Raw genomic sequence first — 24,901 nt, 5'->3', positions numbered from 1 at the left:
ATATTAGAGATATCCATTATAGTTTTCTTATAAGTTAAGGTATAACATGGTATAGATATTGACTTAAGGTTTGAAAGATGATTAGTGGTGGGTATTGCTTAAGCAGCTAATAGTGACTAATGTATTAGTGAACTGTAGTGATTAAGAGAACTAACGGCATTGATAGATAATAGTAGTGATGATTATTTTATTATGGAGATTAGTGGTAATGGGGGTTAGATATGGTGATGATTAGTTATTATTGATGACTAAGTGTATGATGTTGGTAAGTTGTTAAGTGAGGATTTATGGATTAATGATGCCAGTTCATAAAAGATGTTATTTGATAGATGAATATAGAACTAATGGTGATAAGTAATCATTGATGAATGGTATCTAGTGGAAACATAATGGCTAGGATTAAGTATTAGTTAATTAAAGAATATGGCCTAGTGGTGAATCTTGGCTAGATGCTAGATTTAGCTAGTTAGTGAATGGTGGTTAGCTATTGACACATGAATAGTGCTTATGTGATGTATACTGGATAGATGATAATTAGAGCTTATAAGATGGATAGTGTGTAAATGGGTTTAGTATTATGTGTTGGCTAGTTAATAATGAGTGAATTGGGTGTATTGATGAGATAGATACCTATATGATGGTATGGTTACGACTATGAGTAGATTGGTATATGTTATTGAATTATGATTATGGATGATTATTATGAATGTTGTCAAATAGCCATTTGATGGAAATTGTGGAAAACTATGGATAATGAGGAAGTTTGGATATATTACTGATTTGATCCTTTTATGTTTATCTTTGGTGTACTCTCTGGTGGTATTGGACATCGTGATGAACTCTTTACTTTATGCACTAGGTGATGTATAGGCACCAACTTTGTACTTTTATTTGCTTGTAATTGTACTTGTGTTGCCTTATGATTCTAAATTGTTTATTTCTCATGCATGATCGTATTGGCATGTGTTGATGCCTTATGTTATATTATTATTCTGATATTTAATACATGTTATTTATTATGATACTGGCATATGTTGATTCCTTATGTTATACTGCTATTTCGATATTTAATACTTATTATTTGTGGCGATACTGGCATGAGTTGATGCCCTATGTTGTATTGTGATTCTGATGTTTAATACTTGTTATATACAGTATGAAATACCCTGGGTTTCTATCCCATAGAAAATTTCTTGGATTTGTTGTCTCTAGATAGGATACGACTAGGGGAATTGACTCGTACACTGGGATACTAGTGGTATGGGTTAGTTATATACTAACTAGTGTTGGTTGGTGGGTTGGATTTGGTTTTTAAAATGGGTACGAATTGCTCGATATGAGCCATATCGGTGCATACAGGTTGTTTTGTTACTTTAGTTAATCTAACGCTTGGTAACATAAGTTGGAGCTGAGTACGAGTGGATCACCAAGAGTCGTAAGCCAGGGTACAAGTCATACCATTGACTCATATGGTAGTCAATGTTCAATCCTCTTGGGATTCTATTTTGTCAGGGGTACGAATCATGGGTACTAGTTGTATACTTAGATACGACATGGTTTGGGGTGAGTTATACTTTGGACAGTGTTGGGTCTAAGGGAGATGGCCTTGGGTACAAGTGGTAGGGACCACTCGTATTGGAGGGTTAAACAGGTATGGATAGTTGTTCCTACCTGACAGGATTTTTGGGATTTTAAGTGAGGGCAATCTGTACATTTCCCCAATTAACCTAATAAGGCCCCACAACTTATATTCTTATTGGGAGGTTATTTTTCTTATTATTCTATTCATTAACACTTAGAAACTTCTCTTAAATACTCTACAATTCTCTCTAAGGCTTTTGGGTAAAGGAAGGCTAGGGTTTTATCTTAAGGATTAATTTAGGGCTTGTGTTGGTGATTTTTCTCCATCATCTTCTTGGTTTGAGGCATGTTTTCTTCCCTCATTGTTAGTTCCAACTAAAGCCATCGTTTTATGTAATGTTTTCATGGTTTGATTATTGAATAGTTTTGGATTTTCAAATATAATTTAGGGGGTTTTGGTTATAAATGCTTGGTTATGTTTTTCCCATGTTTTAATTATGCTATTATATGCTTTAATGATGGTTTTGGATAATTGGTTGCATGGGAATGGTTATTTGGTAATTGGTTTTGGCTTTAGAAATACTATGCCTCTAATGTGTTTGATAAATGCCTATGAGAATGTTTTCACTACATTGTTGGATTTTTAATGGATCTATTGCATGGTTTGAACTTGGTAATGGAATCCTAAATGGTTAAATAGAATGGTTTGGTTTAATAAACATCCTTATGGCAAGTAAACTTATTAATGGGATACTTGTGGGGTACAATGTAATCCCCCAAGTAAACACAATGGAAAACTTATGGGGTACATGGGAACCCCCAAGTTAACTTGGTAAATGGGTACATGGGAATCCTTTTACCTTAAAAGGTTTGGCTAGGGATAATACTTGAAAGTTATGGTCGGTATGACTATATCGCTATTAATAGCCTTGGTAAATGATAAATGGTATAATAGATTAGTTGGTTGGAAATAGTTTTAATTGTGCAACAATGGAATGGTGTGATAGCAAACTGGAAAGGTGGGAGTTCAATGAATGAACACTAGAAACTCGTGTTTACCAACATGAGGGGTAGGTCATGACGACACTTTTATAATACGATAAGGTATGCGGGAATTCTCTAAGTATATTGTACATATGTATCATGGTAGGTGAGGGTACTTAGGAATCCCTTACTCTTATGGTATCTCTGGTTCATGCGGCTACACGCATCGAGCCCTATTTAGGGGGTTACACTAGACTCATATAGCTCGTGGGTGGTTAAGGACGGTTAAGCTACACATACCCAAGTAAATGATTTTAAATGCATGCTAAACCTGATTTCCTCCTATATATATATATATATGGTTTGTATTTGTATGGTTGGTTTACTTAGTTTTACTGGTTGACATTATTTTATCCTTATCCTGAGTTACCGCTAACCCATCTTCGAGTGGTTGTATCTGTACATGATGCAGGTACCGGCTGTTCTACTCCTCCTACTTAGCTATCGGACATTTGGGATCAGCTATTAGATTGAAGTGGTGAACTTCTATCTTTCGAGAAGGCTCTATTTCATGGATGTTATTTTATACTTTGGTTCTTTTATGGATATTCATTTTGGCTATAGTTGGGGGCACAATCCAATTGGATTTTAGTATTCTTTTAGTTAGAGGCTTTTGTAGAACTACTAAGGGTTGGTATGGGCGGGATCGGTATTGGTGTCATCCTTAGTATTAGTATTGGTATTGGGGCTAATATCGAGGGACTAAATTTCTCACTGTTCCATTCTCTTTTATTTTTGGATTATATATAATTATTATGGAACTCATATGGTTATGGTTTGGTTGGTTTGTCTATTGGTTGGGTTCGGACAGTTGGACTCAGTTAGGTCAATCTCTTTAATAGACCTATCCTAAAATCTATAATCTGGATAGTTATTCTATCTTATTATATGCTCAAAAATTCAGCCAACTCAGGGCAGGAGAATAGAGGTTGGGTTTGGTAATGGGGGTGGTCTTCGGTCCGATCAGACTTTGGATACCTATTACGATAAGGCCTCGAGTCGGATCATGTCAAGTTGGTATCAGAGCTTTAGGTTTATGGTCAATTGGGAGTCCACAAAGTCGTGTCTAGTAGAGTCTTTTTTAGGGGTGTGTAGTGCTCCACACTTATAAGAGAGAGGCTATAAAGCATTTAGAAATATTTCACTTTCTTTATATTTTGTTTCCAAGATTGCAGTCTAAGTCCTAGAATTTCCTCTAATCCTTGTTTGATCACTTCTCAGATCATGCCTCATCGATTTGGAATACAAGGAAATCCTTTTGTCCTATCTAGGGATGATGTTGATGGAGTATTCCCTACACCTAGAGTTCACACTCGATCTTAAGGTCCTATCCTTGATTTCCCCCTTATGTTGAGGTCACTAATGCAGAATTTTGTTAGTCGATTCATACTATTTCTCAGTTAGTTATTGCTCGGGCTGAGCGGGATGCATCTAGTGTTTTTTTTATGGAAGCCATAAGGGTTGGCCAGTTCATGAAGATGATCCTCTTACTTTTACTGGTGTAAAGGTAGAGGAGGATCCTCAGGGTTTCTTGGATGAAATGAAGAAGATATTTAGAGTGATGTAGGCCACTAATATAGAAGGGATGAATTTTACAACATATACTGTGCACCATGGTACGAGAAATGGGATAGGGATAGAGGTGATGTTAAGGAGTTGTCCTTATGGGAGGCCTTATCTAATGCCTTCCTGGATTGCTTCCTTCCTTAGAAGCTGAGAGAAGCAAAGATGGATGATTTTGTGAATCTTAAGCAAGGAAAAATATATGTCAAGGAGTACGCCTTGAAATTTCATCAACTGTCAAGGTATGCTCTAGATTTGGTAGCTGATATGAGGGCAAAAATAAGAAAGTTCACTTCTAGGCTATCTCAGGATTTGATCATTGAAAGCAAAACTACTTTGCTAATTAAGGATATAGATATTTTGAGGTTCATTATTCACATGTAGTAGGTGGAGAATGAAAAGAAAAAATAGGCAAAGTTTTGAAAAAGGTAGGGTAAGAAGAGCAAGTTCTTTGAACAGGGTGGTGCTCAGCAGCAGGGTGTTCAGAATAACGACAAATGGCCAAAAAAGAAGTGAGGGAGTTTTGGTTCCTTCTCTACTTCTAGCGCTCCTTACCCAAAGCAGTTAGGTGACAGGCGTCAGCAAGGTGGTGATAATTTTGGGGCACATGGTGCCTAATATCAAGCGAGTGTGGCACAGTTGGCTTCTTTGTGTCCTCCTTATCAGTTCTGTAGCCATCTTCATTGAGGCTTTTGTGATGAATGGAGGGACAGATATTTTAAATATGGCCAGCCAGGACATATGCTCAAAAACTATTCGATTGGTAGGGGTACTTTGGGAGCGGTTAGTGTTATGGTTGCCTCATCTTCTGCTTTTGCCCCTAGTGGTGCGGCTTCTATATCTGCTCCTGCTTTTGGTAGCGGCACAGACTAGAATAGATTGTATCCTCTTACATCTCGGAGAGAATCTAAGGCATCACCTGATGTCATGACTGGTACGTCACTTAGTCCGGGTTAAAGATTCTAACTCAAAAGGTCCCTCTTTGCATTCAGTTTTGGTAGTAAATGAGTCTCCTGAGGTCTTTTCGGATGATTTTCCTAGTGTTCCCCTGGATAAAGAAATCAAGTTTGGTATTGATTTAGTTTTGGACACTCGTCTAATATCTATTCCTTCTTGTAAAATGGCTCCGACTAAGTTGAGATAACTCAAGGATCAACTTAAGGATCTTCTAGATAAAGGGTTTATTCATCCTAGTGTATCCCAGTAAGGTGTACCAGTGTTATTCGTGTGCAAGAAGGATGGTTCCCTTCAAATGTGTATTGACTATTGGCAGTTTAATAAGGTAATGGTTAAGAATAAGTATTCTCTTCAAAGAATAGATGACTTGTTTGATCAATTGTAAGGTGCCAAGTTCTTTCTAAGATAGACCTTCAGTCTGGGTATCATCAGCTTAAGATTAGGGAGGAGGATATACCTAAGATAGCTTTTCATACTCGTTATAAGCACTTTGAATTCTTGGTTATGTCATTTGGCTTGACTAATGCCCTAGTAATATTTATGAATTTTATGAACAGGATTTTCAGGCAGTTCTTGGATCTTTTTGTCATTGTGTTCATTGATGACATCTTGGTGTATTCTAAAAGTAAGGTGTATCATGCCTACCACCTCTGTGTGGTGTTGCAGACCTTGAATGAACTGCAATTGTATGCCAAGTTCTATAAGTATGAGTTTTGGTTAAACATTGTAACTTTTTTAGGTTATATTATTTCTAGTAATGGGATCAGGGTGGATCCTCAAACGGTGGTTGTGGTTAAAAGGTGGCCTAGACCTATGACTCCAATTGACATTCGGAGCTTCTTGGATTTGGCTGGGTACTATAGGCGGTTTCTGAAAAGCTTTTCTTCGATAGCTGATCCTTTGACTAAGTTAACTCAGAAGAAAGTAAAATTTTCTTGGTCGGAAGCGTCTGAAGGGAGTTTTGAGAAGCTTAAGGATAAGCTAACTTCGGCTTTAATTTTGACATTGCCTGAAGGTAATAAAAGGTTTGTGGTTTATGTTAATGCATCTAGGGTAGGACTTTGTTGTATTTTGATGCAGCATGGGAAGGTGATTGCCTATGCTTCCAGGCAGTTGAAGGTACATAAGAGAAATTATCCTACTCATGATTTGGAGTTATGGATGATGGTTTTTGCTTTAAAATATGGTGGCATTATTTGTATGGAATGCACATAGATATCTTTTTTGATCATAAGAGTCTACAGTATGTATTTACTCAGAAGGTACTAAATATCAAATAGAGAAGATGGTTGGATCTTTTTAAGGACTATGATATGAGTCTTCGCTATCATCCAGGTAAGGCTAATGTTATTGTTGATGCTCTTAGCAAGTTATCCATGGGAGTTTAGCTCATGTGGATAAAAAGAAGCGGAAATTGGTGAAGGATATTCACCGCTTGGCTAATCTTTGAGTTTGTTTCTTGGACTCTGAAGATGGTGGTGTATTGGTACAAAAAGCGATTAGATCGTGTCTTGGTTCAGAGATTAAGAAGAAGCAAGTGCTAGATCCTATCTTGATGAAAATCAAGAATGCTATAGGTGTGCAAAAAGTAATCGTATTGAAGATCAGTGGTAATGGTACTTTATCGTACCAAGGGATGTTGTGTGTTCCTGACGTCAATGAGTTACGACAAAGGATCTTGGATGAGGCGCATGAATCGCTCTATGTTGTTCATCCTGGTTCTACGAAGATGTATCATGATCTTAAAAAGATATATTGGTGGAATGGTATAAAAAAGGATGTGGTTGATTTTGTAGCCAAGTTCATGGTGTGTCAACAAGTTAAGGTTGAGTATATGAGGCACGGAGGGTTGTATCAAGAAATTAATTTGCCTAAATGGAAATGGGAGGTGATCAATATGGATTTTGTACCGGTCTTCCTTAATCACAGAACTAATTCGATTTGATTTAGGTCATCGTGGATAGGATGATGAAGTCGGCTCACTTCTTGCCATTGAAGGCTACCTTTTTGGTGGATGATTATGTGAAGTTATATCTTTAGGAGATAGTAAAGTTGCATGAGGTATCTATTTTAATTATCTCTGATTGTGGTACATAGTTTTCATCTCATTTTTTGTGGTCTTTTCAGAAAGGATTGGGTACTAAGATGAGTCAGAGTACTGCTTTTCATCCTCAAACGGATGGGCAAATGAAAAGGACTATTCAAACATTGGAGGATATGCTTCGAGCATGTATGATCGATTATGGTGGCAATTGAGTTGAGCATCTACCTTTGGTAGAGTTTACTTACAATAATAGCTATCATTCTAGTATTGGTATAGCCCCTCTTGAGGCATTGTATGGTAGGAGGTGTAGATCTCCTATTGGATGGTTTAAGCTTGGTGAGGCAGACATATTTGGTTTGAATTTGGTTTATTAGGTTATAAAAAAGGTGAAAGGGATTCAGGATAAGCTTAAGGCTGCCTAAAGTCGCCAAAACTCCTATATGGATGTAAGGCATAGAGATTTGGAGTTTGAGGTTGGGCATAAGGTATTCCTAAAGGTATCTCCCATGAAGGGAGTAATGCGGTTTGGTAAGAAGGGGAAGCTCAGTCCCCAGTTAGTTAGTCCTTATGCGATTTTGTGGAGGGTTGGTAATGTTTCTTATGAATTGGAGTTACCTTTTGGTTTGAGCTTCATTCATACGGTATTTCATGTATCTATGTTGAGGAAGTGTATTGGTGATCCTTCTTCGGTGGTTCCCTTGGATGACTTGGGTATCTCGGATTCTCTATCATATGAAGAAGTCCCGATGAAGATACTAGATCAACAGGTTCGTCGGTCGTGGACCAAGGATGTAGCCTCGATTAAGGTTCTATAGCGAAACCACAAGGTGGAAGAGGCTATATAGGAACCGAAGAAGGACATAAAGTTCAAGTATCCGCATCTCTTTTCTGTTTCTGGGATTAGTGCGGAAGATATATTTTCTTGAACACATCTTTATTTTCTGAGTTTGTTAAATGATGGATTTATATCTTTGCATCTGTGTTTACTTACTTGGTTAAAGGTAGGATTGATATTCTATAATGCAAATAAATCGTGCTTGTGGTTACCCTACCTTATTCGTCATTCGGGGACGAATGCTCCTAGTGGGGCAAACTAAAACACCCTGGGTTTCTGGTCCTTAGAAAATTTCTTAAACTTTTGGTCTCTGGACAAGATACAACTAGAGGAAATAACTCGTACACTGGGATACGAGTGGTGTGGGTTAGTCGTATGCTGACCAGTGTTGGTTGGTAGGTTGGATTTGGTTTCTAGAATGGGTCCGACTTGGGTGGTATGAGTCGTATTGGTAGATATGGGTTTTTTTACTTTAGTTAATCTTAGGCTTGGTAATTTAAGTTGGATCTGAATACGAGTAGCTCACCAAGAGCCGTAAGCCAGGGTATGAGTCATACCATGGAATCGTATGGTAGTCAGTGTTCAATCCTTTTGGGATTCTATTTTACTAGGGGTACGGATCATGCATAGTAGTCATATACTTGGATATGACATATTTTGGGGTGAGTCATACCTTGGACAATATTGGGTCCAAGGGAGATGGCCTTGGGTACGAGTGGTGGGTACCACTCGTATTGGAGAGTACGATTGGTATAGATAGACGTACCCACTTGACGGGATATTTTGGAGGTTATTTTCCCTATTATTCTATTCGTTAACAGTTAGAAATTTCTCTTAAACATTCTAAAATTCTCTCTTGGGCTTTTGGGTAAAGGGAGGTTAGGGTCATCTTAAGGATTAATTTGGGGCTTGTGTTGGTGATTTCTCTCCATCATCTTCTTGGTTTAAGGCATGCTCTTTTCCCTTATTGTTAGTTACAACTGAAGGCATGGTTTTATACAGTGTTTTCATGGTTTTGATTATTTTAAGGTTTTGTTTTTTCAAATATAATTTGGGGTTTTTGGTTATAAATGCTTGGTTATTGTTTTCCCATGTTTTAATTATGCTTTTATATGCTTTAATGATGGTTTGGATAATTGGTTGCATGGGAATGGTTATTTGGTAATTGGTTTTGGTTTTGGAAATACTATGCCCCCAATGTTTATGATAAAATGTCTATGAGAATGTTTTCACTACATTGTTGGATTTTTAGTAGAACTTTTGCATGGTTTGAACTTGGTAATGGAACCTATATGGTTTGGAATGGTTAAAAAGAATGGTTTAGTTTAATAAACATCCTTGTGGGGTACAATGGAATTCCTCAAGTAAACTTGTTAATGGGATACTTGTGGGGTACAGTGGAATCCCCCAAGCAAACATAATGGAACACTTGTGGGGTACATGGGACTCCCCAAAGTTAACTTAGTAAATGGGTACACAGGAATCCCTTTACCTTAAAAGGTTTTGTGAGGGAAAACACTTGCAAGTTATTATCGGTATCAAAATACCACTATTAATAACCTTGGTAAATGATAAATGGTATAATGGATTGGTTGGTTGAAAATTATTTTAATTGGGTAATAATAGAGGGTTATTATATCTAACCATGAAGGTGGGAGTTCAATTTATGAATACTGAAAACTCATGTTTGCCGATATAATCGGTAGGGAATGGCGACCCTTTTATGATACTATGAGGTACGCAAGAATCCTCTAAGTACATTATACATATGTATCATGGGGGGTGAGGGTACTTGGGAATCCCTTATTCTTATGGTATCTGTGTTTCATGTAGCTATACGTATTGGGGCCCGTTCAGGGAGTTACACAGGACCTTATAGCCCGTGGGTGGTTAAGGAAGGTTAAGCTACACATACCCAGGTAAATGGTTTTAAATGCATGCTAAACCCGATTACCTTTCCCATTATGGTTATATATATATGTATGTGTGTGTGTGTGTATAGATTGTATGCATATGGTTGGTTTATGGGTTTTACTGGTTGACATTATTTTATCCTTATCCTCAGTTTATGCTAGTATTCACCCGCTAACCCATCTTTGGTCGGTTGTGTCCCCACACGATGTAAGAATCGGTCGTTCTACTCCTCCTACTTAGCTATCGGACCTTTGGGGTCAGCTACTGGATAGAAGCGGTGAGCTTCCTCTTTTCGGAAGGATCCATTTCGTGGATGCTATTTTATACTTTGGTTCATTTATGGATATTGGTTTTGGCTATGGTTGGGGGCATGTCCCAACTAGATTTTGATATTCCTTTGGTTAGAAGCTTTTGTGGAACTACTATGGGTTGGTATGGGCGGGATTGATATTGGTGTCAACCTTAGTATTGGTATTGATATTGGGGATGATACCGAAAGACTAAATTTCTCACTGCTTCATCCTCTTTTATTTTGGGATTATATAATTATTACGGAACTCATATGGTGATGGTTTGGTTGGTTTGGCTATTAGTTGGGTTCGAATGGTTGGACTCGGTTGGGTCGGTCTTGGTAATAGACTTATCCTAGAGTCTGTAATTTGGATAGTTACGCTATCTTATTATATGCTCGAAAGTCATCCAACTCAGGACAGGCGGCTGGAGGTTAAGTTGGGTAACGGGGATGGTCTTCGGTTTCGATCGGACTTGGGACGCCCATTACGACAAGGCCCCGGGTTGGTTGTGTCACAGTAATATTGGCATGTGTTGATGCCTTATCTTACATTGTTATTTTGATTTATTTTTTATATATATACAGTGATGATGGAGATGATTCAAGTTCGATTCTATACCTTAACTTAGTTATGATTATCTTGCATTATATCATCTTTATGTCATGAGTTAGCTCAGTCGGTCAATGATGCCTACTGAGTACCTATTGTTTTGGTATTCATACTAGACTTCTATATCTTTTTGTTACAAATTCGAGTATTAGCTTTCATCATTGATCGTGGTTTGTGCGGTAATAGATTTTCGTAGATAAGGTGAGCTCTTGGAGTTCGAGTCACCCAATTTCTTCTGTCTCTTGTATTTAGTCTTTAGTATTTGAGATAGATGTATTGACTCTTCTAGACTTGGAGTTGTATTGATACTATTATATGCTCTTGTACTAACTCTACCAAGTTTTGGAATTGGTATCTTGTATGACTATTTATTCTATCTAGGATCCTTATGTTTACCATTGATGTTATCGATTTTTGCCTATGTCAGACCTTTCTTACCGGATTAATCCATTGCGTTAGCCCCGGGTTATGGTATTGGATTACCTACTGGTGGAAATTGGTAGGTGCCATCATGACTCATAAATCAGGTCGTGACAGGTAATTTCTTTGCTAGTCACAATTCTCAAAGGTTCAACACATTCTATAGCGTGAATATTACATAAATAAGGTGTAATGACAATCAATCACAATACTAATACTTGATCAGATTTATATCACATTAGTCCTTCCAATCACTATTCTCGAAAGCCTAATTCATGGTAACTTCTAAAATTACTATCAATATTAAATGAATTTATTCCAAGTCTACTTGCTATAATAAATAAACCATAAGGTACCTCATAGTTAAATTTTGATACTACTGAGAGAAGAGAGTTGTACTGCTAATGCTAAGCACCTTCCCATATCGGGTTCCCATCGGTTGTGCTTCAAAATCTACCTCATGAATCCTGATACCTAAAATCTCATGGTTGGAGAAGTTGAGTTTTTTAGTCTCTTTAGGGAAAAGGGGTAACTTGGGGAAACAATATGAAAGAGGGTATTTAAAATTTTCTTGATTTAGCTATTGTAGGGTACCAATGCAGTGGTTCTCTTAATGCTACAGTGGTTAATCTACCACTGCAGTGCTAGGCCACAGAACAACCAACTTCTTTTGGGCCTTTTGGCCGAACAACTTTAGGCATCGTTTTACCTTTCTATTTTAATTCTTTTAGGGGCTTTATTTTAGCGTATTATTTATCATTAAATATTTTTGGGGCATTTTCACACGTAACAATGATTTAGGTCGTTGTAGTAATATGATTTTTAAACAAAATTCTAGTTTTGCCCTTATGGGCTCAGGGTTGATTTTTATATCCTGACTAGAATTATAACAATATAGATATCAATGGACTCGTATTCGTATGTAGAAATTATTCTTGATAGACTGAGAGTGAGTTGAGACAGTTTTGGAAGGGATGATGCTTTGGCAAAAAAAAAATAGTTTGTGGCTTTTTTGTTTGGCTTTAAGGTAAGTTATGGCTTAACTTTCTTTAGACTTTATTTGGGTGGGACTTATCATGTAAAGCATGTTATGGGTTTGTTAAATTCATAATTTCTAGTAGTGTATAAGGCAGATTGTCGTTGTGACTTCCAAATTGGGACTTACACGATTTTTAGTGATCTGAGATTTGGATTTGTGGCTTGATATTGACGTTTGTAGCCAACGTTCTTGAATTGATTGATATCTTGACATTTTATACATATTCATTGTATTTGAATTCATCATATTATTTTGAGCATGTACATTCATTCATCTCATGGATCATTGAATTGTACTATTGAGAAAACACTAATTTTTTAAAAAAAAATGAATCACCTTCTATTAATTTGATCCAGGGTAAGATTCCAGATGGAGATATATAATGTTGATATGGTTTAAGATAAGATTCTGATAGAGATATATGATATTGATCTCATTCGAGGTAAGATTTTATGCAGGGTCTATGAACCTTGTAACTCTTCATGGATCCCACCTTCCAGCGAACAATTGGAGGGGGTATATACTGGTAAGCATTGGTCATTACACATCATCCCATATCATTGCATTGCATAATTCTTAGATTATTTTTGGGTTTGCGATGATTGTGGCATTTATTGATATTGACTTGATGAGATATTTCTTCATGCAGGGTTATTTTAGTACTCTTTATATTGTATGTTGTTTGAGCTCGATCATCCTATGATGCCTACTAAAGACTAGTGGTTGTACTCACTCCTATTTTTTTTATTCTTTTGATGTAGATCCTAGTGTGAGTTGTCAACACGACCCTTGATCGTGTTGAGCTGTTGTTTTCGAAGTGTAGTGAGCTCCTATGTTTGAAGACTGTCCTAATTTCTTTGATATTTTATTTCTGTCTTATTTACTTCTTAGACAACCTTGTATTTCAATTTTGACATTCTATTTTAATGGTCACTCTTGTACTCATGACATCTTAGTCTTTAGATACTTATGATGTATGGTTTACTTTCCTTGAGTATTTCTTAGAGATATTCTTAGTTATTTCTATTGGTATTTTATTATTTGTCTTTACTTTGAATTGATTGTCTTTGTTGAGTCTGGCTTACCTATAATGGTTGGGTTGAGATATGTGTCATCACAATCCTTATTATTTTGAATTATTTTGAGTTGATTGTGCTTATTGAGACTAACTTACCTATTGTGGTTGGATTGAGATAGATGTCATCACAATTCTTGTTATATTTATCATGACAATACTTTAACAATATATTTTAATACTCTGACTGGCTATACTAGAATTTACTCCATGCAAATCCGACAATAAGAGAATTCTCTAAAAAAAATTATGTTTTTTTAAAAATTTCTTGATTTGTTCACATCATCATTACAAGCATGGGTTGGGTAATAGCTGACAAAAGAAGATTGGGTTAGGGGGGGGGGTCGTCGAAGAAGAAGAAAAGAAAACCCCCAAGGGGGGGGGTGGGAGTGGGGGGTCATAGAAGAAGAAGATAAACAAGAGGAGTGGGGGGCTTTTCTTTTTCATTTATGGGTAAAATTCTTTTTTAAAAATATAAATTGTATTTTTCGGATTTCAATTTTATACAAAAATGTGACATGTTCTTAGAGAATGATGGCAACCTTTATTTTTTTCTGTAAATAAAATAGCATTGATTGAAAGTCTGTTAATGGTAGAATATCATGTGGAGAAGAAAGAGAAAAAGAATAAAGACGACGACGATGAAGAAGAAGAATGAATGAATGAAATAAAAATAAAACAATTATGTTTAATTCAACTCTTCACATGCTTCTTTCATGTGAAAAACACGCGATTTGTCAAGTATGCGAAAACGCCCAAAATTGTATAGTTGGTACGCACTAAAAATGTTTAAATGGTACTTCATCTGTTTTAATTTATTTGACACACTATAACTTGACATGAAATTTAAGAAAGTAAAAAGGACTTTTAAATCTTTTGGTTTAATTTAAAGATATGTGAAATGTAGCAAAATATCATTTAATTTTATAGCCTTACACATGTCACGAGGAAAGTTGAAACTAAAAAATTGCTAAAAAGAAAAAAGGGTCTTTCTTTTAGAAACAGACTAAAAAGGAAAGTAGACAAAATACATTGAAACCTAGGAGGTATAACTCTTGGTTTAGATGTCTAAGTAAAAAATGATGTCAAGATATGTGTCGATGGAGTCAGTCTAAAATTTAATCGATGCAATAAATGTAATTTTCGATTTTGACATTTTTTCCCACTTATTTGATGAGAAAAAACTTATAATTTATTACTATCATATTATAGCAAAATTCAAGTGAAAATTGAGTGAGAAACTTGAAAAAAAGGAAGAAAAACAACTTTTCATTTTTGAGGAGAAGGTCAATATACTTCTACATTATACCCAATATCCTAGTTATGCTCTTGTTTATACTTTGAAGTCACTATATATCCTTGTTGTAAGTATATTTTGTATTGTGTTTCTTGATTGTAATGAAACTCTAATATAAGCCTTGATCGTTGTATGCTAGAAGATAATTTTAAATCATAATGAAAAAAGGACAAATAAGTTCTGATATTTTGTGCGATTTTAACACGTAGATCGCATTTGATCTACCTCTAAAACTCCGTAAAAGCTTAAGTGTGAATATGAGATGATTTACTAATAAGGATGTAAATAAATGCAAAATATAATAAATGATAAATTAAAATGCTTTAATATAGTAAAAAGGGTAAATCTAAACCTTCTCCTTTTGCCTCTTGCCCTCCTTTTTAATTAAGCTGATATAAATAATTTCTACTGAACCAAAAAGAAAAGGTAGAAAATTCTTTCTTTAATGGTAAGTCAATTATGTTCATTTTAGATATAAAAGAAACTCTAGAGTACGTACAACCTTTTGTTACAGCGCGTTTGGTTTATCATCCATTTTCTTTCTTTAAATGGACCAAACCCCCTCAGTAGTAGAAGTATATTATTTTTAAGCCACCCAGCCCCTTGTCTAACCCCGCAACCCCACCCCTCGCACCCACCCCCGTATATTTCTCTCTATGCAAAAGAGAAAAAATAGTCTCACATTTTTCCTCTATTTTGCCCCTCTCTTTCTTCGAATTCAACCCACTCCCAACTCCATGAAGCATACTCTATAGGTACAACTTCATCCTTTAAACTTTTTTCTATGTTATATACATGTTTACACATCATGTTCTTGAATATATGTTTGTTTGGTTGTTGTTTGTTTCTTAAAATAGTTTTCTTGTTTTTTTATGTTCATGTTTTCTTTGTTTTACATCTATAACTTGCAGACCCATTTTATCTTTCACGTTCCTTTTTTGCTTCTAAGCATTTTTTTTTTCTTGGATTATTTTTGCTTTCTTGTTTTATGTTATGCGTGTGTGTTGTGGGTATTTAGATGTCTTGTTTTGCTTGTGAAACACGATTTGGGTAGTGGGTTTTGTTCAAGTTTTGGACTTGTTATGGTGTTTTGATTTTATTTAAGGATCGTCATTGGGAATTTTTTTGAGTAAAGGTGATGGAGACTTGATAAAGATTCATACTTTTTCTACATTGTCCTTTTGTTTGTTTGTTTCTTTCTTTCACTGTTACGGTTTTTGATAAGAATACTTTGAATGTGTGTTCTTTGTTTTCTTCTGTTTTTGCAAATTTGGGGTTTGTTGTGTTTAAAATTTATGTAAACGGCTGCTTCAAGGTTTGTGTTTTACCTCAGATGAAGTGTTTGTGTTCTTTCCTAATATTGGACTTGTTTTTTGTTAGAAAAATGGATCTGGGGTTTGATGTTATAGTCATATCACTCTGTTTATCTTTATTTTATTTTTATTTTTTTTATTTTGTGTTTTTCTTTCGAAAGGATTCTTTTGTTGTCGGTGTAGATTATATGAAAATTGAGTTACTCTCGCGGTGTTCTTTGTTTTTAGCCTCTGTCATTTTTTGGATATTAATTTAAATGCAAAAGTTTTCGATGATTTCTGAGTGAATCGGTTATTAAGTTTTGGTTTTTAGTTATTTTAAACGGTGTTCTGTAAGTTATCTTGCATTTGGTTATTAGACTTGCCTCTGCCTTCTTCAAATGACATTTTACTTGATTTAACTTGATCATTCATCGACATTTTATCAAATTAGTTAGGTCTACACTTATACTTCTATCTCTTTGGATTTTTAAGCAATAATTGACGGATAAGGGGCAGCAGAGTGTTGACAGAAAACTACGAAGAAGAAAGATAACAATCAAACTCATTGGTTTTCTGAATTAGGTACCTCTTTGTATATTTGTGTAAGGAATTCTTGAAGGACTCTTCTCGGTATTATATATTTCTCGACGAGTTGGTGTTTCATTGCAATATATGGTGAGTAGTATTCTTTCAAAAGTCCCTTTTGCTTTACACACCACTCAAACTGTTACAAGCCAATTGCATTCTTAAAATTGAACTACCTAAGTGCTTTAATCAGAAGGTACATTTTGTACAAGCAACAAGAGAGGTTCAGAAACTATCTTTTTTTCTTTTTTGGGGGGACCTACTAAGTCAACCATTTCAGTGTATTTTCTTTTCACACTTGGATGAGCTAATTCGGGCATTCTTATTGTTTTGTTGCTTGCCTTAGCATTATATTGTGAGTAGATTATTGATTCCACCCCATCAGAAACCTTTGGAGTTTGGACTTAATATGTTCACAAGAGTTATTTTGTGCTTTATAGTTGTATCTCATGATAGAATCTTGAGTCACTTTCTCTTGCAGATGGATTCATTTGAAGTGAATGGAGATCCCATGGATGGTGTGTCTGCAGATCAATTGCTTTCTTTTGAGTCTTCTGATATGAGTGGTGTTCTTGGAGAGCCAGAGATACCTACTCGAATTGGGAACCAGTATCAGGTTGAAATTCCACCTCTGCAGAGAGACTGCACTTTATATAATAAAATGCTAGCTGACCAGGAGACCAGAGCTGATATTTCCTGGGATTTCATGGTGGGATTACCCATACCACTAGTGTGGGTCAATCAGGAAGGTGGAAGCATGAAAAATGAAAAGTTAGATCTGGTTCATTCAATAAATGCAGCCAATGATAGTGTAACCTCAGAACCTGAAAGTGCTAGAATAACCAGCATGCAGTCAGAAACAGACAATATCACTGTAAAAAATGAGCCATCAGACACAATCTTGCTCAATAAGGTGACACTAGGAGAATCAGCAGAGCTGTCTTCTGAAAAGAAACTACAAGAAATTAGAGGCCTGCAATATTGTTTAGTCCCTGGCATTGTCCTAGATTCTTGGACTGTTACTGAAAAAGCAAGTTTAGTTCTAGGTCTGTACATCTTTGAGAAGAATTTTGTTCATGTTAAGAGGTTTGTTGAAACTAAAGGGACTGGTGACATCTTATCATTTTATTATGGGGAGTTTTATGGATCCCCTGAGTACCGTAGATGGTCAGAATGTCGAAAAGTGAGAAGCAGAAAGAGTGTGTGTGGTCAAAAGCTGTTCACTGGATTGAGGCAACAGGAGCTGATGTCTCGTCTACTTCCCCGCATCTCAGAAGAAACCCAAAAGGCTTTGGCGGAGGTATTCAGACAAGCTAGATTTACCATATCCAGTGTTTTCTCATGTTTATGCCCCCCGCTAAGTATACTGCCTGGTTAGATTTGTTTTTGATTTATCACTGGCTTTTTGACATTTTCTAGGTTGTTCATCAACCTAGTTGATTTTTAGTTGCTTAATACTTTCTAGAATGGTTGCATTCCAAGTTGTATGTGTTAGTTATTTATTCTCCAAAGTTGGTACTTTAGGTTTTAGAATTTTTCAAATTCCCTTGTTCTATGAAAAACTATGATGATCTTATCATCAGCAAGCTGATGCCTTTGTATGTGTGTCGGTTCTAGTAATCTGGAATTAATGTACATTATTCTAAAATCTATCTATTGTAGATGTGGGGAAAATAGTATATGTTGCTATTAGGTTATTCTGAGTTCCCCAAAAAAACAGAAGAAAAGGTTCTTCTGAGTAATAAACAAGAGATTTATTGATCTATAGAACATGTGCATGAACTGCTCATAGTGTAAAGTATTACAAGGATGGATTTTGTTTGTACTTAAACCCGAAACCTCATATCATAAAGGTGCGCAAATTGCACATTTCGCCGATTATCTATCTGTCTGATTCTGTGGATACGCTTTAGTTAGAGGTTGTATAATTTGTGATGAGTATTATTAAGAGTGACATCAGTGGCAAGGTTTTTGGAAATGTTGCTTTTTCCGTTGTTAAAGTTAGGTGAAACCTTTTACACATACATATATTTATAATACTTTAGTTAAATCTGATTGCTTGACAGGTCAATAAGGCATTTGGGGAAGGAAAGATACTGTTGGAAGAGTATGTCTTCTCTTTAATGGCTATGATTGGGGTAAGCATGCTCATTGAAGCAGTTGGCATTGGCAAAGGTAAATATGATCTTACATGTATGACCTTGGAACCTTCAAGGTCCAATTATGCTGTACGCTCAGAAGTCCCGGTTGGCAAAGCATGCGCTACTCTTACAACTGACGAAGTAATTAAGTTTCTAACTGGAGATTACCGACTTAGTAAAGCTCGGTCCAATGATATATTCTGGGAAGCTGTTTGGCCCCGACTATTAGCAAGAGGTTGGCACTCACTGAAGCCTAAAAACTTGAATTATGCTGCTAATCCCAAGAATCCATATGTTTTTCTGTTGCCTGATGTTAAGAAGTTCTCTAGGAAATTAGTCAAAGGGAACCACTATTTTGATTCTGTTACAGATGTATTGGGTAAAGTTGCTTCAGATCCTAAGCTTCTAGAGCTTAATGCTGAAGGTGAATGTACAGATGAAATAAAGTTAGAACATGATGATCTTCCAACAAGACAACGTCCTTGTTATCTGCAACCTAGAACTCCTAACCGACATATGGATGTTATGAAATTTACAGTTGTAGATACAAGTCTCTCTGATGGTAAACCCTATAAATTGAGAGAGTTAAGAAGCCTTCCAGTGGATATCTCAAACAAATTATCTTCTGGAAACAAAGCTGAAGAGAGTGAAGAGGAGTCTACTGATGAATCAGACTCTGTTGGTACTTCTGTGGTTAATGAAGCTGAAGAAAATCATAATAATTCCTTGAAGATTATCTCCAATGGAGAAATGCACTCTGATGAGAAAGGTTACAAAATCAGTGTATCAAGCCAGAAGTTTCAGGAAGCTTCAAATGAGGGCATTCCTGTATCTGATCCTGCTTCTTCTACTGTTCCTGTGATTGATTCAAAGAAAACCAAAAACATTTGTAAAGACAAGAAGCCAAGAAAAGTGGTAAAATCCCACTCGTTTAAGAGATTGAAAGAAAACAATGAAGACTTTGTAGCTCCCATTGCCAAGCGGCGTAGGAGACTAACGGCTTGCAGTCGTGGAAGTAGCATGGTAAATTCTTTGATGGTTCCAGGAATGGAACAAGAGATGCGCCACACCTCTAGCAGCAATGACCTATCTCCGAACAACATTCCAATAGCTTCGTCTGAGGATAAGGTGTCATCAAGCAACTCGTCAAAGAGCAGTCCTTCTCAAAGTGCTGAATGTGCTTCTGCTGATGGTCATGGCTTGAAGCTTCCTGATGCGGAACGTAAAACTAGGACAATGATTGACCTCAATGAACCTCAGGTCCCCCCTGATTCAGAATTTGAAATTCTGATGCCAGCATTGATGGAAGACAAAAGTGGTAACATGAAGAGTCCTGATGATGTTTCTGGTGAGTTGAAGACATTAACACATAGTGCTAGTATGGAACAGCAGCAACCTAGCTTGAACTCACGTAGGCATAGCACTAGAAATCGGCCTCCAACCACAAGAGTACTTGAAGCTCTGGCAAATGGTTTCTTGACTGTGAATACACGGCAAAAGAGTAAAGAAGGGGGTTCAAAAAGGAAGTCAACATCCAGGAGTTCGCGACAAACCCCTGATGGTACTAGGGTTACCGACTTTAGCAATAGCGCAGTGGTTTCCCAAATGGAAGAAGATAAAGATGCTGTGTCTACTGGGGGTGATAGCAACATGTTTGGAAAAATTCAGCATCCACCTGAGAGTGGGATGGCAATTGCAGGTCCATAAGATGTCAACATTATTAAACAAGTTCTTAAATGTCTTGTTACTCATATCTGTACTCTCTCTTCATGTGCCATTGATATGCAGGATTTCACTGCCAGTTGAGTCACCAGAATGGTCTGTAAAAGATAAAAGCTGACCAGTAAAATATGTACATGCAGCCGAGGAATTGTGGATACTGAATAATAGCACAAGAGAAATACTGTTGTTGAGATTCAAAAGAAGAGGCTTTTCATTCATTTGATTGCAGTGGCAGGAAGGAGCAAAGATTATTCTCAGCAAAACCTTTTGTTTTTGAACTAGTGATCATGTCTAGTGATGATGTGATTAGTGTTGTCTCCTTAGTTGAGATTGTAGATAGCTTATATTCAGTCGATAGGCCATTAAAACTCCCTCCCCACCCCCTCACCCCCCCACACCAACTTCGTTATCCTGCATATCGTTCCTTTGTTTTGTTTTTCGTAATCTTTTACTAATAAACTGTCGAACAGAGCAGCAAAGCATCTCTTAGTGTGTACAAGGAGCTTGGTTTGTTAGTATGGCTTGTACCTGCTACTTATATCCATCTCCAACAGGTAACATAATGAGTTGCTTTGGAATTTCTCTTTTTTCTTTTGGATTCAGGAGTTTCTTCATTCATAAAACTAGTTGTCTGTACATTAATGGACGGAGAAAAGAAAAGGCAAATACTATCTCATATTAACAACACATTTGATGCCTGTTGTTTCTTGTAGTCTCTTGTTCGTAGTGTTTTGGTGAAGTCTATGATTTCAAATAGCTTATTTATAGTATTACCTTATGGTGTCGTGTTTTTATCATCTAGTGGTGTGATATCTCTTTTTGTTATTTGCTTTTATTTTTTGTTTGTTATACTGTTGTCTATCTCGAGATGGAGGTTTATCAAAACAACCTAACTACTACATTTAAACTAGTGGTATGGACTACGTACGCTTTACCCTCTTCAGATCTCACTTGGTGGAAATATATGGGATAAGTTGTTGTATCAACAACACATTTGGATTTTATCATGTATATTTTTGTTTTAGGGTGTGTTAGGTACGAAGGAAATGTTTTATGAAAAATATTTTTTTTGAAAATGAATTGATCGTGTTACTTATTTTCTTGTGTTTGGTATGTAAGTGAATAATATTGTTCTAAAAATAATTACATAATTTAGACAAATACTATGGAAGATGGTGGGAAAAGTGGTTACGAGGGTGGAGGGGAAAAGTGAGGTATGTTGGAGGATTAAAAGGGTCAATCTAATTTTGGAATCGTAATGTCTAGGTTAGGATCCGTTTTACCCAAAGTGTGCTACCCTTCATTTTTTCCAACATTTTGACATCAAGAATTCTGACTGACAGAAATGAAAGACAAGAAAAAACGAAGCGAGAGAGCGTCAAACTCTTTCATTCCTTGCGCAAGGAGGACACTATCATGTAGAATGTTATTTGTGAAATTTTTTTTGTATAAACTTTTGCTAGGAACTTATTTTTGAGAGAAAATGTTTTTTAAAATTTTGACCAGTGAGAAAATTGAAAATTTCATTCCGAATACACCCTTATATGAGTATGTACTTTTTAGAATTACTAGTTTAGGATATGTGCATTGCACGTGTATTCAATGTTAAAAAAGAAAGTTGCATGTATAAAAAGAGCAAACTCATTATATTCAAATCAATGAATAGACGACTTTAATAATAGGTAAAAGAGTTTAAAATATACCTAAACTTTTGAGAAATTTCTTGTAACATGCCTCAACTTTGCGGGGATTCTATGACCCTTTTAGATTATTTATTACCGTATTTTTGTGGCATATATTTGTCAGCTGGCCCACTGCGTAAATCACGCACATTGAGCACGTGAGGATCTGAATAGGACCTCTGCGATAATAAATAGTCTAGGGAGGGTCATAGGACACACAAAGTTGAGGCATGTTGTAAAAAATTTCACCAAACTTTTGGTATATTTCAAACCTTTTTCTCTTAATAATATATATATAGTCAGACCTCTCTAAAACAACCCCTGATTATAATAGTATTTCACTATATTGACCTGATTTTCTTTGAAATTGATTTTTCATATTATATCTTACTTCTCGATAACAAAATTCTACCTATAACAACAAAGAAGTTTATTATAGTGGTACACTCTTCATAAAAATTACCTCACTTTAACAATATATTTAAATATTTTATAATATTTATATTTTTAAAAAAATACATTATGTATTATATAAAATAAAATATTAATGATAACGTGCAATCCATTGATTTGAAGTGATAACTTATATCTTTAGGAAAATTGAAAACTAATGTTGGAGTTTCTTTTAACCTAATTAGATATTAAAGGTAAATACAGATGTTATCATGAACATGACTTTTCATGTAGAAATTTAAGAATATTTTCTCCATATAAGAAATACATATAACTTTATTAAAAATTTTAGTTTAAAATAAGTGTTATTTTAAGAATTCAAGACAAAAATTTATAGTATAGTCAATTTTCAAGAAACATTTATTGAATAGAAATAGTTAATAAACTACATATTTTTTTATAATAATGTCTTAATGGATGTAATTTATGCTAAGATTACACTTATTTTGAGATGAAGGAATAATTTTTTAGGGAGTTGTATGGACTTTGATGACATTTCATACTATGAAAAAATATGATAATTCACATGCAAAATTTTAAATTTAATTTCATTCAGATAGTGATTCAATTTCCAGTTACACAAATTAGCAAATAAAATGCATAAATTAAAGCGAACGTCTGAAGAGCTTGTAATTCATATGGTTCTAATGCTCCAAGGAAAGATGCTCTGATCTCCTATGATAAAATTTAACACATTTAACTGGAACCGAAACATAATGCCTAGCATCTGTAACTTATGGTGGCAACATCTATCAACCATTACTTCTTAATTCAAATAATGTAAAATACATATGATATGAAAAAATTTAACCAAAAGAGAATTCTCATATAATAATCAATATTCTCAATTATACCTTTCAAAATATTATTATCAAAAAAGCTAATCTCAAAGGGTGACTTTAATTTAGCCAAATCTCATGCTTTATATGTCCCGCCAAATAAATTCAAAGATTCTACTGAACGTTACTTTTTACTCCATTGATTAGAAATCTTCAGAAAAATCAAGAAGTCAGATTTAGTTTGGCCTTTCATCATACTAACTTTTTCTTTGCCATAAAGTTTGCTAAACTAAATATCATAAAAAAAGACAAAGAAAAGATAGTTACCTAAAAAGAATAAGAATGAATAGCTACAATAATTTATATCATGCAAAACTAAAAATTGTCACGTGAAATTAATCTGCTTTCAAAATTCGAATCATCAACTATATAATATATATATAATCATACATCTTTAAGATACCTACAAAATCAATGCACCTCAAAGTAAATTAAATATTACAAAGATATTTCTTGGTGTAAAAAATAATAATAAAGCAAACAATGAAGAATGATTTATGACCAAAAGTAAATAGTCTTGTTTCATATGTTCGTTGAAGATGTTATTCTATAATTGTAGGAGGATTCTTAATTTATAGAAGTCCAAATTATTTTTTAATTTTTTTTAACCTAAATATGATAAATTTATATTTTCCCCATAAATATCTATCAATTTTAGGAGAATATGAATTCCAAAACACTAAGCTAATATAAATATTTTTTCCTTACCCCTTTGTTGTACGTTTTTTAAGTTATTTGTAAACTTTTGCTTTGCTTTTTATTTAATACTAGTTTAGGTGTACGCATCTTGCGCATGTACCTCACTTTATTAAGTTCAAATATTACACTAAATATCATATTTTATTTAAATAATAAAGATGAATACAATAATTAAATTTAACATCTTTTGGAGAATTTACTTAATTAAACCTAGCCTTTATCAAAACAATTTCTCAAAACCAATCGACATCCATCTATCACTTGTAAACTGCAATAAAACAATACGATAATAGAGACATCAAAATAATATAATTAAATCTAACCTTTACACAAAAATTTCCTCAAAGCCGTTCGACATTCATCTACCACTTGTAAACTATAATAAAATAATACGACAATAGAGATATTAAAATAATACAACTAAACTTTACCTTGGAGTAACTAGTAAAGTTGTTGCCATGTGATCAGGAGGTCACGGGTTCAAGCCTTGGAAACAGCCTCTAGCAAAAATGTAAGGTAAGGCTGCGTACGATACACCCTTGTAGTGGGGCCCTTCCCCGGACATCGTGCATAGCGGTAGATTTAATGCACCGGGCTACCCTTTTTTTTTAGAGAGATAAAAAATAATACAATTAAACTTAACCTTTGTCTAAAAGAATTTTCAAAGCCGACTGACATTGATTTACCACCTGTCAATTCATCTACGGCCTGTAAACTATAACAAAATAATACAATAGTGATCACAAAGCTTTAGTTTTGATGAAAATAATTCTTATCTGAGCAAAAATTTGACTCTAAAGAATGACTTGAATGA

General features: G+C 35.2%; 1 protein-coding gene across 4 annotated transcripts; it reads left to right on the top strand.

The window, feature by feature from the left end:
- The first annotated feature begins 15,253 nt into the window (after window positions 1-15,253).
- LOC107842798 lies at window positions 15,254-21,112 on the top strand. 4 transcript variants are annotated; one of them, XM_016686828.2, is made up of 5 exons: window positions 15,254-15,426; window positions 16,459-16,641; window positions 17,033-17,851; window positions 18,618-20,391; window positions 20,481-21,112. In XM_016686828.2, the coding sequence occupies exons 2-5, from the start codon at window positions 16,639-16,641 to the stop codon at window positions 20,516-20,518; spliced, it is 2,634 nt and encodes an 877-aa protein (XP_016542314.2). In that variant the 5' UTR covers window positions 15,254-15,426; window positions 16,459-16,638; the 3' UTR covers window positions 20,519-21,112. The 4 variants fall into 4 exon arrangements, with proteins under 4 accessions (XP_016542314.2, XP_047264257.1, XP_047264259.1 ...); XM_047408301.1 differs by having other exon boundaries at window positions 15,270-15,426; window positions 16,459-16,548; XM_047408297.1 differs by having other exon boundaries at window positions 15,286-15,426; window positions 16,549-16,641.
- The last annotated feature ends 3,789 nt before the right edge of the window (window positions 21,113-24,901 follow it).

The sequence above is a fragment of the Capsicum annuum genome, chromosome 1 (genome assembly GCF_002878395.1).
Source record: "Capsicum annuum cultivar UCD-10X-F1 chromosome 1, UCD10Xv1.1, whole genome shotgun sequence".
NCBI lineage: Eukaryota > Viridiplantae > Streptophyta > Magnoliopsida > Solanales > Solanaceae > Capsicum > Capsicum annuum.
This window is presented reverse-complemented; position numbering and strand designations above follow the sequence as displayed.